Genomic DNA, 21,242 nt, shown 5'->3' with positions numbered 1-21,242 from the left:
TCATCAACTGTGAACTTTACTTTCAACAGCTGGAAAGAATGCTGTGATTTGTTGATTTTGAAGGAATTGAAGTTTCATCTTATACGTCATATCAAGATATCACAGAAAAGTTCTTGAGTAACTCCTATGTAGCTCGCTGAACACACAACGAGCGCATTACGCTTGCGCGACTACACAGTAGTACAAACTCAGAAATTATACCAGCTTGTGTGAGGATGGAATGAAAATAGTACTGAGAAAGTACTCATAACACGTTGAGCGTGGTCAGAGATTTCTTTTTTTCTTTTTTTCTTTTTTTTTTTTTTTACGTCAACACCGACAGAGTGGAATCGAAGAACTCGCTAAAGGATACCATAGAACATGGGTTATATTTATACATTTTTGTATGTATGTATGTATGTATGTATGTATGTATGTATGTATGTATGTATGTATGTATGTATGTATGTATGTATGTGTATGTGTGTGTGTGTGTGTGTGTGTGTGTGTGTGTGTGTGTGTGTGTGTGTGTGTGTGTGTGTGTGTGTGTGTGTGTGTGTGTGTGTGTGTGTGTGTGTGTGTGTGTGTGTGTGTGTGTGTGTGTGTTGCAGTAATAATGATGTGATTGTAAAAATACTTCTGATATGCTCCAGATAACTTCTGTGCACTTCAGCATTTACGAGAAATAATTAAAAATATATAAACACTTTCGACATCTCACTAAAGCTTCTACTGGCTTAGGGTGACCAAACGTCCTCTTTTTCCTGGACATGTCCTCTTTTTCACTCTTAGAAGGCGTCCGGGAGGATTTTTGTAGAAAATAGTCAAATGTCCTCTTTTTTTCGGGTACCTTTATTCATACAAATGGTGATATTATATAATGACAATACTAACAAAATTCCAGTCTTTTCTTAAATGCGATAATTTAGCAGATGGTGAACAATAGAGACCTGCACGGGCCGAATTTTTCGACCCGAGCCCAATCCAGCCCGAATGTACCTAGGCCTAGCCCAGCTCGGGCCCGAAAAGCTTTGGAGATAGTTTTTTATACCGGAGATACCTAGGCCGACCCGATAAGTTTTTTAAAATTCTTGGCCCAAGCCCGGCCCGGGCCCGATAAATTTTAAAAGTTTTTGGCCCGACCCCGGCCCGATAATTTTAAAAGTTTTTGGCCCGACCCCGGCCCGATAATTAAAAAAAAAAATTAGCTCGGGCTCCAATCTTTCTCAAAATTTAGTATTAAAGTTGACCTAACTCTCAGGAACATTTTCTAAACTCTGGTTCACAACCTGACGCTTGCCTCCCGAATGGTACCATTGCCTCCTAGAACTTTGCCTGTCATCGAGAGAACAAAAACTTCATTTCCTGCAACAAAAATCTAACTTAATTGATATTTAGCATAAAGTGAAGATGGCAATATTGTTTAGCGACTGGCAAAACTTTCCCACCCGTTCTTCTCATATTTTGGGTTCAGTGAAGGTCAAGGTCAGATCTCAATTTACCGCACAATGCCTGCAATCCTCTATAGTGAAAGTGGAGCCGCTAAGCAACACAAACTGTAAATAGCTATTGCATTCTTTGTAACATTTTTCACAGGCATACTTCTTCAACGTTTGGCTTTATTCCAATTATTGTTTAACGAAAGTCAATAATTATTAAAGAATTGCAATTAATCGGCCCCAGCCCGACCCGACCTGAAGAGAAATCAGTGTCGGCCCGCCCAAGCCCGGCCCGGCCCAAAGAAATAACTAAGTCGAGCCGGGACCGGCCCGTGCTGGTCTCTAGTGAACAATTATCTTGCAAATATTTGGGTTAAATAGTTTTCTGAATAAAAAAAATGAAGACTGACTGAAAATTACTGTGTTTTTCTCGTTGGTTAGTCATATTGCTAGCATCGAAGAAGTGTTTTCTCTTATGAATATCAGTGGACAAAGGAAAGATGTAGATTAGCCATAGAAACAAGGGCATTTGTTCCGAAGTTGGGCGTCCGCTTTCGGCAATTTTTTTCGCTGTTATCACTTTTGCACACTTTCTGCAATTTGTTAACTAGGTTCATTAATCCGTGCTCTTCACAAACTTTTAGAAGATCTTGTTCCTTATCAAAGTATTGCTTCACAAATGTTAAAACTGTTACTTCATTGCCCTTGTACATTCGCCATGTTGATAACATATATGCTCGTTTCTTTCCCACAATGCAACTGCCTTGTTACCTTGCGCCAAATAGTTCCCTCCGCTCGCCGTATAGTCCCATGTTTACAACCGCTTATATATAACAAATAAACCGATTTTTCGAGACACTTATATATTATCAAGCACACAAACGATCAAATTATCCATATCTTTCCTGTAAATTTTAAAAATTTTGCTGGAAACGGACGCCCAACTTTGGAATTTAACCCGAAACAAGTAAAAGTATTGCATGTGTGCATTATAATCTTAAGGAATATTCATGTGAATTTTATGATTTCCTTTTGAAAAATAAACGTTAGTTAGTAGATATAGGAGCATCAAAGAAATATGATACAGCGGAAAATGAAAGCAAATCCAATTAACCATGAGTATTTTATATGAGAATACAGTTTTACGACTAATAAACTGAACCAATACATTAGGAATTACATTACTAGCCAATATTGTTTGTTTTCTAAAACATTATAGTATAATTGAATATTAGAATAAACTCCGCTCGCTTTTATGGGGTTGAGTATCTATACTATCTCTCCTTTTTTTTACTCCGTTGATTTATATGGTTAATTATTTTCCAGTTCTCTTCGAAAGCATAGAGATAGCATTGAAATTTCAGCAAAAGAAAAATTGGGACACGCGGAAATCCGTAGGAACAAACCATGGTTCGACCAGGAATGCATTAAACTAACAGAGAAAACAGGAAAAATTACGCTGGCTACAAAATCCGAATGAAGTAACTACACAAAATTTCGCAGATATCAGGCGGGAGACTTCCAAAACTTTTAGAACAAAGAAACGCGACTTTCTGAAAGCTAAAATTAAGGAACTTGAAGATAATAGTAAAAATAAAAACATTCGGGACATGTATAAGGGAATCAACGAATTTAAGAAAGGCTATCAACCTCGTGCTTATATATTAAAGAAATCTGACGGTACAGTTCTCACTGATACGGATAGCATCTTAAATAGATGGAAATATTTCTTTGACGATTTGCTTAACACGCAACCAAAAACTACTGTGCGTGGAGAAAAGGTGATACACACCGCAGAACTGTATATTCCAGAACCCAACCGAATAGAAGTAGAAACCGCTATAAAGAAATTAAAGAAACACAAATCTCCGGGTGTAGATGAAATTCCGGCTGAGTTAATTTTAGCTGGAGGCGAAAAATTGTGGAACAAGATACACAATCTCATTCTCCTTATCTGGAACAAGGAAGAATTGCCACAACAGTGGAAAGAATCAATCATTGTTCCAATTCACAAGAAGGGCGACAAAACTGACTGTAATAATTATCGAGGCATCTCTCTTCTGTCAACATCCTATAAAATCCTTTCAAATATTCTATTAGCAAGACTGACCCCATACGCAGATGAAATTATTGGAGATTATCAGTGCGGATTTAGACGAAATCGATCAACTATCGACCAAATATTTACCATTCGCCAAATACTCGAAAAGAAGTGGGAATACAATACCCGGGTACATCAACTATTTATTGATTTTAGAAAGGCGTACGACTCGGTTAGGAGAGAAACATTATACAACGTTCTTAAAGAACTTGGAATACCGAGAAAGCTAATTAGATTAATTAAGATATGTTTAAGTGAATCCCAAAGTAAAGTCCGGGTAGGAAAATTTTTGTACACGAGCTTTCACGTCGAAAATGGCCTGAAACAAGGAGATGCGTTGTCGCCATTATTATTTAACTTCGTTCTGGAATACGCTATAAGAAAAATCAAAGATAGCAACCAGGGCCTAGAGTTGAACGGTATTCACCAGGTTATAGCATATGTTGATGATGTAAATTTAATAGGGGATGATAGGAGAACAATAGAAAGAAATGCAGAGATCTTATTAAACGCTTGCAGGGACATGGGTTTAGAAGTAAATGCAGAGAAAACTAAATACATGGAAGTGCGTCGGGACCGGAATACAGCAAATTATGGATGCGTTAAAATATTAAATAATACTTTTGATAAAGTGGATAGTTTCAAATATTTAGGATCAATATTAACAGATAAAAATCATATTCACGAAGAAATTAAATGTCGACTAAAAGCAGGGAATTCGTGTTACTATTCGGTTCAAAATCTCTTGTTGTCGCGAATTCTGTCGAGGAATTTGAAGCTTAAAATATACAAAACGATAATTATGCCTGTTGTTCTGTATGGCTGCGAAACATGGTCACTTACTCTGAGGGAAGAACATAGACTGAAAATATTTGAGAACAAGATTCTGAGACGAATATTCGGACCCAAGAGGAACGGGAATGGGGAATGGCGGAAACTTCATAACGAAGAACTACATAATTTATATGGTTTACCCAACATTGTTAGGCTCGTCAAGTCTAGGAGACTTAGGTGGGCGGGTCATGTAGCTAGAATGGAAGAAAGTAGAAACGCTTTCAAAGTCTTGACTGGAAGACCAATCGGAAAACGACCATTAGGAAGACCTAGGCGCAGATGGGAGGACAATATTAAGATGGATCTCGCAGAGATAGGAATACAAAGTAGGAACTGGATCTAATTAGCTAAGGATAGAAGTCGGTGGAGAGCTTTTGTGAACGCGGCATTGAACCTCCGGGTTCCATAGGCCATAGAGTGTTAGTTAGTTCTCTTCGAAATTAACTGAAATGTTAATGATGTGATTTTCCTATTTTGCTTCTTCATGTCTATTTAAATGTATGTACTTTGCCCTTCCAAAATGAATTTATTACAATCACCCTAGTGGCCCTTATAAGATAGTAGTATTAATACTACTACTACTAGTACTACTACTACTACTACTACTACCACTGGCGCAAATCCCGGGGGATGAGAGGGACAGGTCCCTCTCACAAGTAAACGTTACGTTTGGGTGAATCGAGTTGCTGACTGAGACACATATGAGAAAGTAGTACTAAATGTGGTCAGTATTTCAGTGAAGTTGTAGGTGCGAAGCTCCAGCGGTTTAGGAGATACAGCTGCCAGAACATCACATGGAAGTACAGAATAGTCTTCATACAGTTGGAGGTAAAATTTGCTATTAATAAGGTGTCAATGTTATGCGTTTTGTTTAAAACTTTTGTCTGATTCAAAATGGCGGATTTGAACATGGCCGCCATCAAGGCAACTCTTACCATAGACCTAATATTTATCCACCTGCTTTTTATTTAATTATTATCATTAACACAAAATTTACAAGGTGGGGCAAAGGACTAATACATATACTGCAACAATATTTAATTTCCCTGTAACTTTTTACCAATTGCGCGTAAATCAAAATTAACGTCACCGTTGTTCTTCTGATTAAATTTGCGCCTTAAATCATGTATCACATGACCCTATTCCTATTTTAAAAACTTAACCATAATTTAAAATGGCGGATTTCAAGATGGCCGCCGTCAGGTATACCCTTACTATATGACTTCCCCCTAGTCCTAATATGTACCCATATATTTGTTATTCACCTTTTGTCGTTGCAAGAGGTCTTACAGGGCTTTTACCTTCAACTGTATGAAGACTATTTTGTACTTCCATGTGATGTTCTGGTAGCTGTATCTCCTAAACCGCTGGAGCTTCGCACCTACAACTTCTCTGAAATACTGACCACATTTAGTATACTTTCTCATGTGTCTCAGTCAGCAACTCGATTCACCCAAACGTAAGGTTTACTTGTCAGTCTTGGAACTGGTGGACTGTGCCCCCAATAATCCGGTTTGAAATCTGTTTTTTGGAGAGAAATGTGATGATTTGTGCAGTACTGCCACTTCATCTACATCGCCTGATATATAACAGGTTCACCTCAGAAATCAGATTTATCTACCGTAATATAAATCTCATCTCTCCCCTCTCCCAGAATAAACTTTAAATCTGCTCACCTCCCAATGTTGAAGACAACTCTGCTCCCCCGATCCTACACTTGTTTTTCAACTTCATAAATGTTTTGAACATCGCTAAAAAAAAAAAAAATCAATAGACAGCTAGAATGACTATCTCGACCGACCTCCCCCCTTAAAATTAAAACGCGTCGTCACTGGATCCTATATACGATAACAAATAATAATAAATGATACGGAACTTACCGAATATTGTTTGAAACTGTCCTTCAACCTTTCTGTCGTGAATTCCTATGTAGGCACGGTCTGGTATATCAGCTCTTGGAATACTGGGAAATTTTGCAAATAATCGTTTCATTTGTTCAACCTCCGCAGTGTCGTTGGGTATAGCCAAATGCCTCTGATCAACCATGCAGTACACCAACCCTTGATCGAACCTTAGTGGCGCGCTATAGAATCTGAATTTAGGAACTCTTGACACCTTGTTCTCTTCACTTTGTTCCTCGGTAGCTGTAAAGCGAAAGGAAGTACATAGTATGTTACAAGACGCATTCAGAAACAGAATTTATATAAACAGACAAGGACGTACGTACATCATCTCGGATCATATGGCAGCTCTAGAGAATGCAGAAAGAGTTTTCTTCTTAAGTTATCTTCTGAATTCCAGAATTACAAGATTAACAGTTCTGTGATTTAGAGTATATGATATTTTCATAAGGAGAATACCAAATAAAACAGGAACTAGGTGAACTATAGATATATATATATATATTTTCATGTCATCAGAAATGAAAGTAATATGGTTACATTCTTCTCTGCTTACTACTAGGAAAAATATTAGTGATGCAAAAGTAAATCCATTACAGATCATATTGGCCATACAAATATCCACATAAAAATACAAACATAAAAATTTTCTTTAGCGTGTTGTTCAAGCCTAGGATTCCAACAGAGTACATCTCCAGAGTAACAAACAAACAAATGAATATATTTTTTAAAACGTCTTACTGATTGTTGATCAGCACAATAAATTAAGACAATGAAAAAATCTACAATATTATTAGTGTACTAACAGGAGTATGCCTTTTTCTCACGGAAAGAATAGGGTTCAAATACAAACTCAAAATTTGAGCTTTATATAAATTACTAAATTATTCGTCCCTTCAGAAGCGGAATTCTTAAAAAAAAAAAAAAAAAAGAAAAATACCGAAACACGTGTTAGTTCATTTTTAATGAAAAGATTGTGTACTGAATTTTACACCGTCAACTTTTAAGCACATCTTCACATTCGGCATTTTATGAATAAATTTTGAAAGGAAGAAAAGAATGAAAGGAAGAAAGAAAAAAGAAAAGAAAGAAAGAAAAGAGAAAGAAAGAAAAAGAAAGAAAGAAAGAAAGAAAAGAAAGAAAGAAAAAATAAAAAGAAAGAAAGAAAAAAAGAGAAAGAAAGAAAAAAGAAGAAATAATAAAAGAAAGAAAAAAGAAAAGAAAAAGAAAGAAAAAAGAAAGAAAAGAGAAAAAGAAACAAAAAAAGAAAAGAAACAAAAAAGAAAAGAAAAAGAAAGGAAAAGAAAGAAAGAAAGAAAAAAGAAAGAAAGAAAGAAAAAAGAAAAGAAAGAAAGAAAGAAAAAGAAAGAAAGAAAGAAAGAAAGAAAAAGAAAGAAAAAAGAAAGAAAGAAAAGAAAAAAAGAAAGAAAGAAAGAAAGAAAGAAAGAAAGAAAGAAAGAAAGAAAGAAAGAAAAACAAAAACAAAGAAAGAAAGAGAGAGAAGGGAGGTTACTATTATAGAAATTTCCTGCATTTCCCCTTCGGAGCGGAATTTTTGAAAATGCTGAAACGTATCCCTTACTTTTAATTAAGAATTTATGAACCGAATTTCACATCTTCCACTTAAGCAGATCTGCACATTTTTTTCTTCTAAAAATAACCGAAAATTTCAATATTTAGAAATTTCAACACATTTTCTCTTGTAGTAGCAGGAAGATATAGCTGAGTGCAAATCCTCATAAGTAGTTTTCTAGAAAATCAACAAAACTAATATTTAAGGTGCTAACTAAATAAGCTGTTACTTGCCAATAGTAAACTTAAACTGAAATTTAAGAAGTCATATTTTATCATCAACGAAAGCTTGCTATGTAAATGTAATAAATAAATAATTCAATTGCAAGGAAAAGGGTAAAACAATTTACAGCAATCTCTTTTATATATGGTGAAAGTAGCAACAACTTGAAAAATAGTCCTCTCCACTTATCTAGTGACTAATGCGTGTGCTTTGTGGTGCATCTGGTCCCGGGTTCGATTTCTTCTGGAAGAGAACTTTTTATTCTTTTTTTGACATTTCCTATTAGATCACTTTTATTAATAATCAGTTTCCTTTAGCCTAAAGGGCATTACGTGGGACATTAAAAATTTCACTTTACTTCATTCAATTTGCAAGCTTTTAATCAAAATCCAGCAAATTTAAAATTCACAACGGTTAGGATTTTCTCTTAGGTTTTCAGAACCTGGTTGAATCAATCAGATCCTAAAAGGAATATCTTGTTGAATTACGGTTTGAAATATTGATGTTTCGGCAGAAAAGATAACTATCTTGCGATTTTAGTTTTGAAAATACAATACTGTTACCATTTAACGAAAACAAAAATGTCTAAAGATGATATACGAGGGGGTATCAAAGTTCGTGAATGAAGAAATTCACTCTGGAGAACTCTAACACCATGACGGTATAATTCCTCCTCTACATAGCCACCGTACCTAGCGACACATTTTTGTCAGCGGTTCTCATTTTCCGTAAGCCCAGTTTGGCTTTGAAACCACAGTACAACCTTAGAAATGACGTAATTTTACGTCAAAATTGTGTTCTCTGAGTGGACGCTTCATTTCTGGAATGGACAGAATGAGCTGGTGCATTATCTAGAAACAGCAGCATCCCTTTTATGACCAATCCACAACGTTTCTTTAGTTCCTCTCGTAACTTAGTCAGGAGATGGAAGTAACAAGTACTAGTAATAGTTGGCCCCTGTGGTGAGTAACCTGTCATGGTAACGCCTTCACAGTCCTAGAAAACTGGAAGGATCACTTTGGCTGCAGACTTCTGAATTCGTGCCTTATTAGGGATGGGGAATGAGGGATGTTTCCATTGTTACCTAATTTACTTTGTTTCTGGGTTACAAACAACTTTTACCCATTGTTGTTAGTCTGCCGAAAAAGTCTTCTTCATCCATCTCACAGGGAAGCAACATTTCTCCTGCAGTGTCCTCGCGATTTCTCTTCGGGAAAGGTGTGAACAATTGGACACATACCATTTTAAATAGTTATGCTCCTGTCTTTTCCTGTTTTTTCCATTATGATGATCTCAACTTTCTCCATCAAGGCGGCATAATCAGTGAAAGATGGTCTTTCAGATCTAGAGGCGTCCATGGTGGTAATGTGTCCAGTTTGGAATTGCCACTTTCATTCGGATATCATCTCATAGGATGGGGTTTCATCCTTATAGACTTATTTCATCTCCTCGTAGATTTGATTTGCTGATTTTCCATGAAGATGGAGAAACTTATTGACTCTCCCAGCCTAAAGCTTGCCCATTGTCGCACCTTCAGTGATTTATCTTTAAAAAAATGTTTTCATCAATTCAGAATTTGCATGGTTAACATACAAAAATCCAACTATAAAATTCATGCCTCAAGCAGGTTGTAATTTGTCACCTAGGTGATTGTAGGAACTTCTTATACTTCCTCGTATATACTAGTCAATATGTCTTGAGCTGAACACAATGATACGGGAGTTTAAAGCCTCATGCGCAGTTATCGACAAAATGGAGAAAGACTAATTTCTTTTGTAAATCTAAAAAATTATGCTCTCTGAGATTAAACTGACACCGATATATACACTTATTAAGTTCTTTACTACGACACTCCAAGACGGCATAATATAATTAATTAGGTAGATCCTAAGATTAACATTAGCTCCAATATTTTAGTTTTTGTAACTAAAATATTGTTCAACAAGACACATTTTTAGTAATATATCGCATCAATCTGCAAATAACAAAATCCTTGTGAATAAATTTTCATGCGTAGTTTTCGAGAAAATCTATAAATATGTACTAGAAGGATGTCGGTCGTTGCCGAGAGTAGATGTGTTTCCACGTTAGCAGAAATAAGTTATTTAGGTCCTATACACTGTATACACAGCAAATACATTGTTAATTAGCAAAGTTTATGTATTAGCGTTTATACTTTCCAAACGGTTAACAAATACACCATACTACTGTTCTTGCAAGTACAAAGATAACTACAAGGTTTGTCCAAGCATAAACGTATGGGAACAGCAGAAAAGCACAGCTACAAGTATTCCTTTCAAGAAACCATCAAAGTTCAATCATTTTAAGCCTTAAAACTTGTGTATAATACAGGGTGGCGCATAACTAACGTTACTGTTTCAATTATAAATAACTAACTATCTTGTTTTGAAATATGGTTATTGTTTTTATTATTGTTACTATTTACAATATGGTATGGAAATATGTATAGCTAAGTAAGTTATAATTTTAATATAACATCCGGCTAATCCCAGCATTTGTTAACTTCCACTTTACGTCCCTGTAGCATTTTCCATGGCCTGAGTTTACCATCGAATATTGACCATACACTCTTGTATGGTTCTGGAATTATAGACATATACCCTATCTTTCCGATAGTCCCAGAGAAAAAGTCTGCGTCCGTTAAAGCGGCGAACATGGCAACCAGCCAAAATGATAAAATCGTGAAATTAATCTTTCGCCACAAGTTTCCTCTTAAAAGTGCAATAGTTTGCCAAGTAGTGACAAAAAAAAAAAAAAACCTATTGCAACCATATACTAGAATTATTTTCCACTTCTTGTCTTAAAAAGAAACTTGATCATTGCCCGGTACTGAAGGCCATCTGCATAACAGTACCTTCGTCTTTTCCAAAGATGACCCATGACCTATCGTAAGGTAACTCCACACCACACTGTACACTTAATCGCATGCATTTGACGTTCAATAAAGACTTTTAAATTATTCGAACCCCATATGCTACAGTTTTCTTTATTTACGTATCTTGATAGATGAAAATAAGTCTCATCGCTCGTTATGAGGTGAATAAAGTATTTTTTCCACTCCCGCTAATTCTTGAAAACGACAGTATATACCGCACGATTTTGCGGATCCTGTGGTTTTCAATCGTACACCAATAGCATTTTACAGAAATAAAGATCTAATTCACGTAAAAAAAAAAAAAAAAAATGGCAGAGATCGCCTGCCTATCGCTAATTCTTGAGCATGTCTTCTCATTGAGGTTTCTGGGCTTTCCTGAACACGGTCTTGAATATGAGCAGCGTTCGGAATGAAGTGTTTCGATACGTGGAAGATTCCAGACACTTCCAATCTGCAATTGATAAGGTTTGGTGCACTGGGAAAGTTTCAAACATGGAAAGCATTACAATATGCTAACTGTGTTAAAACAATTGTATGTTCATCTTTCAAAAGTAAAATTCAATATTCCAACTTCTCTGTTGGGTGATGAGTCTTTCCATGATGAATGTCCCAAGTTTTCGCTTTATAATTGTCAAAAGGGAGAGAAAAGAATATGAACAAATAAAGCACTATTTACAATCTAAAACATAGCGTTAATCATGCGCCACCCTATACGAGAAATCCTGCAGGAACCCAAACATTGTTTTGCTAAATATTTTCGTAGAATCTGGGTTCAAAATCTCTGTGTAATATTTCAGTATCAAGGCGAATGAGCATGAACTTATGTTTGCAATAAGGTTCTCAAGACATGACATGCAAGAAGGTTCTTAAGAAATGTCACAGGTTAGTAATAGAACATGAATTTTAAGCTTGAGTAAGGACAACATTAATACGCTATACTAAAATTCTATACCAATACTGTAGAGCTGGTATTTCGGTTCCTTCCGGTACAACGGGTGTGAGAAGCTAGACCCATACTCAGGTAACCCGGAAAAAGGTCTACCCAAGTGATTGGCATCAGTACTACACAATACTAATAATACTTAGCAACTGTACATTGAGAAAAAATATTTCTTACTTGGAATGATAGTTGTAGTGCTAATCTCTTCTTCTGTTGTAGTACTCTCTTCTGTTACATCTTGTAGTTTAGCAGAGCCAGTAAGTATTAGCAGAACTATTAACGTAGAAAATATAGCCATCTTAACAGGGGATTTGAACTCTGAAATATAAATTTAAAATTTAAAAATAAAGTAATACAAAAGAAAAACATATAACTATACTTAGTACTATCTAAGAACCAATAGAAATTAGAATCCATTTCAAGTTGACCCAATATGAAATCAGTGGTTGCTCTACAGAGCTGACACAAGTGCAGTTACAAATAATTTTCAATCTGTCTTAAATTATGTCTTGCTTGTAGTTAAAGTTGAAATGCTCCTATAATATTTTCAACATTTTTTTCATAATAAAAGAGACGAGTACAGAGTTGAATTTAAGATCGTAACATAATGCGATGGTATTAAAAGTGCAGATACATTGTTGTCTTTCGCCCAGAGAGAGAGAGTAATGAAAATATCAAATAATCGATTTTTTAAAATAAAATTTGAAAGTCATCCAATTTTAAGATACATACAAATAACAAGCAAAACAATTTCTATGTTTTCCGAAAGCACAATGAGTACGGCTTAAAATATAAATCAAGCGAAAAAAGGGTGAAACATCATTATTATAAGCAACTCTGAGAAGAAAGATGAGTTGAATTGTCTAAAATATACTGTATATTTGAGAACTAAATGTACCATAGTAATATTATATGTGATAGACAGATAGTAAAATCTGCCTTGTTAGAGAAGCCTTGTTAAACGAAAATTTTCAAACGGAAAGATTTCGCGCTCTCATGAATTTATTGGTAAAAAAAACGTATTAAATTCCCTTCATTAAACGGAAACTGTTACACGGACAATGGAAATCAAAGTAAGCCTTTCAATGGAAAATTTCAAGTTCCAGAATGCAGCATTTAGAAAATTTTTAGACATTCTGTCAGAGGTTAGATATACTACGTTGTCTGTAGCAAGACTCCTAGTTATTTTGTTAACTTATTTATATATTTAACCGTTTCACTACACAAGGCCCCAGACACTGAGCCACGTTTTGAAAGAAATACAATTTTCATATTGTTATTTTCAAATACCAGTAATTCATTCTCTAATTAGTCTAAAGAAATTGGGTTGAAAGAAAAGTTTAAGCTAAAAGCCTTCAAACAAAAGTGAAAAGTTTAAAGGTACTGCAAAAATTAACCCTATGGCGAAAGGACGATATATCTAATTTGGTTTCTCGCACTAAAGTGTTTCTGAAAAATCGAGCAGCTAAGCAGGGAATGTGTATAGAAAACCGTCCATGACTACTGGAAGAAAATAAAACATCAGTATAGTCTTCTTTTTCCATTCATTGTAAGTTTTGTTTGTATTTTTGTATTATTTCGTAGCAGAAATAAATAATTGAATAAGGTGCGTACGGCATTTTATTTTTATCGCAGTGTGTACATGGTTTTAAATTTCCTTACCGTAAGCTCACTTTCATTAAATGGAATACTGTATTTAATGGATTTTTTTGCGATTCACATTCGATTCCGCTAGTGACAGGCTTTACTATATACATGTCATGATAAATGATCCCAGAACGCTGTTACTGTAATAATCTGGAATTTACAATTCTGTCAACATCCATAAAAACCCAATTAGACCTGACATTGAGCATCTTCCTAAATGGTATAGTTAATACAATTACACACTGTTAGAAAAGACCAACATCACAATTTGAATTATTGATTGTTCCCAGCTAGTTACACTGTAACAAACTTGATTGATTCCCTTAGATGAACCACTGTTTACATCAAGTAGGTGCAAGGTGTAAAAGGAGGAGGGGTAGGACAATCACAGAGGATATACTGGCGTCGAGGGCCGTATAAGATAATGCATAACATTTTCATACCAATGGAAAGGTCATATTAATGGAAAAGCTCGTTCATCGTGCACTACTATCATAGGAACTTTGAGTCTTCATGTTCTAAACTAGTCTCTCAATGTTTCGTGGTATATTAGATGTTCTAACACGGATGATATTTTCCGAGGAGGACATCAGTTATCTAGGATTTTAATAGGAGTCTGGTGGGCCAGATGAAAGGGTTCAGTGGGCCGGAACTGGCCTGGGGATCGGCTGTTGTACATAACTGGTTTATATACTCTTTCACTAGATCCTTTATTGTGGATAAGACCGTAGTTTACAGCACTGTATGTATACTATACTTTGTATATAATATAGCTAGCTGGCCTCCTTTAAGCTAGAAAACTTTGGTTTCTTTATACCATTCATGCTTTGAGAATGCCTTGTTTTTAATGAGAGAAAATTGGCTTTGCAAGCTTATTTGATTATCACAACACAAAAATTAAACCTTTTCTTTTTTATGTACTTAATAATCATCATAGGTATTGTGCCTTTACAGGCAGGTCACTTACAGCAGCTGAGAAGCTTCCATGCTCCACGATTGTCCGCTAGCCTCTTCGTCTTTATGTATGATCTTTCTGTTTTTATATCATCCATTAATTGTAGTCTCCTTCTTCCCCTCCCTCTCTTTCGCGCCATCATATCCTCTAGGACGTCTCTCATGATACAATTTCTTCTTAGGCAATGTTCCAACCAGTTTCTCTTTCTCTTGTCAATAATATCTAAAAGTGTTCTTTTCTCCCCGACCATTTCTAACACACTCATTCGTTTCCCGCTCCATCCAACCATTTTTCCATTTTTCTCCACACCCACATTTCGAAGGTTTCCACTCGTTTTTCATCACTTTTACGTAATGTTCATGTTTCCGCCCCATACAGTACAACACTCCACACGAAGCATTTTATGAATCTTTTTCTCAACTCTTTATTCAAGGTCCCACAAAACAGACTTTTCTTACTCCTAAAAGCTTCTTTCACCATTTCTATCCTTGCCATTATTTCACATACTTAATAAATTTACAACAAAAACATCTCGTTCGCAATAAAAATTAGATGAGCTACAAGGTTGATAACACTATGTTTGCACATTATACTGTGCATTCGTTAACATAATATAATCAAGATATGCCTGTAAAAGTTTGTCAACTCCACGATTATTTATTTATTTTTTTTTTATGACTGCAACTTTCATATCTCGAACAGAAAATCTTGTCATTATAATGTCATGTGTTGTCTTCAAAGAAATAGTTTCAACAACTACAGCAAAAATGTAACAATATATATATATATATATATATATATATATATATATATATATATATATATATATATATATATATATATATATATATATATATATATATATACTACTGTTTCATATACTACTTCCCCGAAAGTATTCTGCGCCTAAGGTAAGGAACATATTTTATTCCTATGATAATTCACTTGCAGCAATCCACCGTAACGCTGATCATGTCAGTCCGTGTATTTTAATCTCTCAGAAATTATTTAATAGTCTTGAACTGAAGTTGGAATGATTATAATGAATTGGTTAGGGTGCCTGCGAAACTTGGTTTAGATCGGTCAGGAATTAAAGATAAAAACATGGAAAATAGAAAGTAGAAACAATAAGAGAACTTACCGCTTACAGCATATATGATATAAATTATTTCGATACTCGTCAGCTACGGAGGACAAATGAAGGATACACTCCACGGGTAGTGAATCATCTAGATTATATACAGAGTAATAATATCCAAAAGATTTTTCTTTTAAATTCATACACTAATTTAAGTCGTGTTGCGCATATCATCATGCAAAGCCTCGCCGTGGGAGGCTGACAGTTATCTGTAGGATGCTGACAGCTTTAGTATTGTCCGAATAATAAAAGCTGATGGAAAACGCACGCATCTCCATTAATCTTTTCTTAGAGCTTATAAATCAAAATAGGTCATGCAAGCAAATAATCACGAGATCCTTTTGTTATGTTCATAAAAGTTTATAGATAAATCATACTGTCATATTTACTGAACATTGGACTACAGAATATCTTAGTAAAGAAATAACATAAAATACTTTCTCATCAGGTAGTATAGAAGATGTGCAGCACTCATTGCTGAACGAAATGTTTAATTTGTAGTACCGGGTTCGATTCTCAGTGTGATATTATTGAAATTTGAACGCATTGCAGTGATTTGGATCCCACTTTAAAATGTAGTCCCACGCCTCATAACTTCAATAAATCAAACTAAAAAGTATTGACTCTTTGGAGGTCAAAATTTACACTGTATTTATTGTGATTTCAAAATAACGTTATGGAACCGCATATGCACCATTTTGTTCGTTCACAGTCTTATTCTTCTGGTAACATTATAATTCATCGCTACAGAAATTATGTAGTTTGTCAAAACTTACGGCACATGGCTTTCACAAGCCCTTTTTGAAACTACCTAATCATTCATGGAGTTTTGCGAAGACCGAAAGAAATCATAGTCTAATGGTGGCAGGCCCGTGCTAAGTGATGGATGCATTAAAACCTCCCAGCAAAGTTTTCTCGATTTCTGACGGGTCATTAAAGATGTGTGCTGCCTGGCTTTGTCAACGTGGTGTACGACACCTTTTCTGTTGAAGAGTCCCGCTAGTTTCTTTCGAAAGTTTAAGTGCACTAGAGTTAATGTCGTTAGTTACAAGGCTATCGTTCTGCTTGGTGGCAAGAGCTCACGATCCACGATGCCATTCCAAACGCACAGCATAACCTACCTGAACGTCGGTATGAGCTTCGGAGCTTCACGCTTCGACTACGATCTTTCCGGCACATTGTTGTCGTACGTTATTCACTTTTTGTCACTCGTGAGCAACCGCCTTAGAAATGACTCGAGTTCGTTGTGTTTCAGTAGATATTCGCGGATAAAACCATGATCGAGTAAATGTTTTTGAGTCAATCATGTGGCATCCAAACATTTTTTTTTTTTTTGGTAGCCAGCTTTCTCCAAATGGTTCAACACTGTACTCTGATAGATGTTGAGGTCATTGGCCATGTCATAACTGCTAAGAAGCTAGTCTTCATCTAATGTTTGCAGAATATCATCCAATTTTGGTGAGATTGGTCTCCCACTGGAGGAGTATCTTGGATATCGAATTCTTCAGAGCGTAAGCGACTAAACCATCTTTTGGCTGTTGCTTTTGATATCGCATCTTGCCCATCAATAGCATAAATTTCTTGACGGATTCGTGCAGCACTTGCGCAAGTATAGAAATAAAATTGTAAAATGCAGCCCAATTTTGATGAAGGTTTATTCATCTTCATGGCTTAATAATTTACGTCTGATTTTTAGAATTTCACATTTTCTGCATATCTACTAGCTTTAACTGTCAGTATTTGAATGGCAATAGAACAAACTGCTGCTCCAATCCTAAGATTTGGGACACTAACGTCAGCTTCTGTGCAAACTGTTACTTTTTCACCTACTTGATGTGTGACTAATTATTATCATGTAGTCTATTACCAGGAGTTGTCATAAGAATAACGAGATTTCTTAAGATTATCTAAGACAACTTGAGCTCTGTTCGCTTTGCTATCATTTAATGTCCAAATGTTTGTAAGTTTTTACTTATTTATTTATTATTACTATTTTGATTGACCAGAGTTTCGAAACAGCAACTATCACATTCACTACTTCACCTCATGCACTTTAAGAATAAACTATATTACACATCACTTCTTCAATTAATTTTAGCTTTTACTTTAATGCTCATGCCCAGTCTTTTTAAAGTTAGATTTCACAGATTGGTTGGATTTGAGTTTAGCGTCCTTTTCAGCAGCGAAGTTATATGAGAGTTGGAGTTACAGCTTAACTTGAGATTCGAACCACATAAGCTCCCGTCCGGAATCGAATCCAGGTCTCCCGCGTCAAAGGTGCGTACACTAGACGTAAAGTTATGAGGGGGCTCTAGGGTTTACAGGGCCCCCTAATAAATTAAAATGTGCAAGTAAAAATTGTGATGCTACAGAACTACATCGTTACAACCATATGTGCATTACTATAACAGACAAACGTTTTAAAAAAAATAAGGAATGATTTTTCATCCTCACATATACAACTTAGAATAATTAGGAACAAATACAGAAGATGTAACATTAATTCCTACTGGCTATTTCGTAACATTAATATTAAATTTAAAACAAGTGAATTTCATTTCACATTTGTGAAACCACGGAGGACCTCCAATGCGAATTCAACAGCGAAACCAGAAGTTGTAGGTTGATGACTTGCGACTGCAACAAAAGAATAATTTTGAGAGATGGAACCTGTTTATTTGAACGCTGAATCAATAACAAAAATAGTTACTCTCTATCTGTTACAATTCATACTATATAAAAATAAATATTGAAACCGGAAGTTCCACTATTTCTTAACACTTCTGGTTGTAGTAGAAGAATAAAACTGAAGTTAAATATATTCTTCGGGTACTGAATTCATACAAAATAGTTTGTCGTCTCATATCACAGTATTCGCTCTTCGGAAATCAATACTGGAATCGGAAATAGATTTCTACAATTTTCAGTAGCAACAAAAGAGTAAAGACGGAGGTGGAAACTATTCCAATGGTATTAAACCCGTATCAAAAATTTACTTCTCACGATGATCAGTATTGAACCCATAACGCTTCCAGTTTGAAAAATATCTTTAAATTTCACGTCTCACGTTAATGCCGGATAGGCTAAAGGAGATGATGATGATGATGATGATGAGAAATAAAGGAAACTGTAGAATAAAGAGTGGGAGGAAACGGAAGAACCCGAGAAAACCCACGCACACGATGTCTGTCCACCACAAAGCTCACTTGGCGCGAGCTGGGATCAAACCAAGGATTATTTCCGGTTTGAATAGCGAGATAAAAGTGGAGATGAAACCTAATTCTTGGGTGATGAATCCATATCAGTAGGCAATTACTCGCTATATTTTACAGTTTTAGGATAATTAACTAACTAACTCTATGGCCTATGGAACTCGGAGGTTCAATGCCGCGTTCACAAAAGCTCTCCACTGACTTCTATCCTTAGCTAATTGCATCCAGTTTCTACTTTGTATTCCTATCTCTGCGAGATCCATCTTAATATTGTCCTCCCTCCTGCGCCTAGGTCTTCCTAATGGTCGTTTTCCTATGGGTCTACCAGTCAAGACTTTGAAAACGTTTCTACTTTCTTCCATTCTAGCTACATGACCTGCCCACCTAAGCCTCCTAGATTTGACGACCCTAACAATGTTGGGTAAACCGTATAAATTATGTAGTTCCTCGTTATGAAGCTTTCGCCATTCCCCATTCCCGTTCCTCTTGGGTAAGAATATTCTTCTCAGGATTCTGTTCTCAAATACTTTCAGTCTATGTTCTTCCCTCAGAGTAAGCGACCATGTTTCACAACCATACAGAACAACAGGCATGATTATCGTTTTATATATTTTAAGCTTCAAATTCCTCGACAGAATTCGCGACGACAAGAGATTTTGAACTGAATAATAACACGAATTCCCTACTTTTAATCGACATTTAATTTCTTCGTGAATATGATTTTCCTCTGTTAATATTGATCCTAAATATTTGAAAGTATCCACTTTATCAAAAGTATTATTTAATATTTTAACGCCTCCACAATTTGCCATATTACGGTCCCGACGCACTTCCATGTATTTAGTTTTCTCTGCGTTTACTTCTAAACCAAGTTTTAGGATAATAGTGATCAATATTGAAACCGAAATTTCTAATATATATTTCTACCACTTGTGGTTGCAATAGAGAAATAAAGTCGGGAATGAACTCTACAACACAACAACCTCCTTAAAACATTACTCCATATTATAAAAACGCTCGCTCTATTATCTATTTGCTTTATTGTGATCAGCGTTCAAATCGAAAGATAAAAAGGTCGAAGTGAAATTTTTCTTGGGACGCTCAATTGATTGCGAAAGGTTGTTTATCTCTCTTACCTTTTTGTTCTGATGATGATCAATATTTAAACCGCAAGTAGTAGTAAGTATCTACCACTTCTAGTCTTTGTAGAAAGAAAATATTGATTTTTTTAATTTAAGACGCAGAATCGATATATTTTTTTAAAAAAATATCATTATGTATTACCAGTTTTGTTTGCCGATCAACGTTGAAATCGAAAAAGGTTGATTTCTACCAGTTACGATCTGAATATAGAATTAGCGTAGTACATGAAATCTATTATTTGGACGATCAATCTGTTCCAAGGAAACACTACTTGATATATCTTACAGTTTTTACTTTATAAAGATCACTACTGAAACCGGAAGAACGAGTAAATTTTCCACTTCTGATTCCAATAGAGAGTATGGTACTTTCCTTAAAACGTTAAATCTATTCCGAAAACAGCTTGTCGCTATGTATTCCGTTTTCGTTCTGTTTAATTAGTGGGTTAACAGACCAGACGAGACCTACAATTGTAACGGTAAATTGATTTGAAAAGATTGCTTCTCTATATCACTTACTGTTTATGCTGCGATGGCTGTTAACAGATGGATGGGCGTGGTATTATTTGAACTACAAGACTACCGTTCTACAAGACTTTTATAAATGACATATTCTGAAAGTCTAGGACGGACAGAAGGTCTAGAGATGTTATCTCAGCTTTTACACAAAATGCAACATTCATATTATAAAAGTAAAATGAAGGAAAAAATATATCGAAATGATTGGACCTAACACATGACAAACTTTAAAAAGACATAATTAGCCAATCAATCTCAATGTTATAGGGCCTACAGTTTTTTTTTTTTTTTTTTTTTTTTTTACACAACTGAACTTTTACAATAACAATTACGAAAGTGTCAAGGTTGTTACCTTCGTGCTTAGTTTGATATATTGTACGAGAGACGTGCCGAAAGATTTTAGATACTACTTGAAAAATCAATTTGAAGGTATTTATATAAAAACCTTTTACAATTTCTCAAAATAATCTCCCACAAGCATATATATAACGGAATATCAAAAATTTCATTATTATACGTTTCAATAGCCTTTTCACTTGTTTGAAAGTGGTATTTCTTGAGTTTTGGGAAGGCAAAAGTCTTACAAAGCTAAATCTGGAGAATGAGCTGGGTGCGGTAGAGAATACAGGCTCCATGCTTTGGTAGAAACTCCCAAGTTTTCGCTATTGTGTGTGACTGTGCATTGTCATGAAGAAAATGAAAGTTGAGACTTTTACTGAGGAGACCTCTAAGCATCAAAGACAC

At 35.4% G+C, this 21,242-nt stretch overlaps 1 protein-coding gene across 4 annotated transcripts in view; it reads right to left on the bottom strand.

The window, feature by feature from the left end:
- LOC145680815 (hemolymph lipopolysaccharide-binding protein-like) overlaps positions 1–21,242 on the bottom strand; it is a 94,309-nt gene that overhangs the window by 11,493 nt on the left and 61,574 nt on the right. For all 4 annotated transcript variants that reach the window (XM_081751892.1, XM_081751893.1, XM_081751895.1 and 1 more), the window contains 2 exons: positions 12,063–12,203; positions 6,234–6,497 (listed from right to left, as the gene is read on the bottom strand). In XM_081751892.1, the coding sequence (XP_081608018.1) occupies positions 6,234–6,497; positions 12,063–12,203 (405 nt within the window). The remainder of the gene's footprint in view (positions 1–6,233; positions 6,498–12,062; positions 12,204–21,242) is intronic.

Source organism: Thermobia domestica, chromosome 3 (genome assembly GCF_964235325.1).
Source record: "Thermobia domestica chromosome 3, izTheDome1.hap1.1, whole genome shotgun sequence".
Classification (NCBI taxonomy): Eukaryota; Metazoa; Arthropoda; class Insecta; order Zygentoma; family Lepismatidae; genus Thermobia; species Thermobia domestica.
The sequence above is the reverse complement of the archived record's forward strand: the minus strand, read 5'-3'. Positions and strand labels throughout refer to the sequence as shown.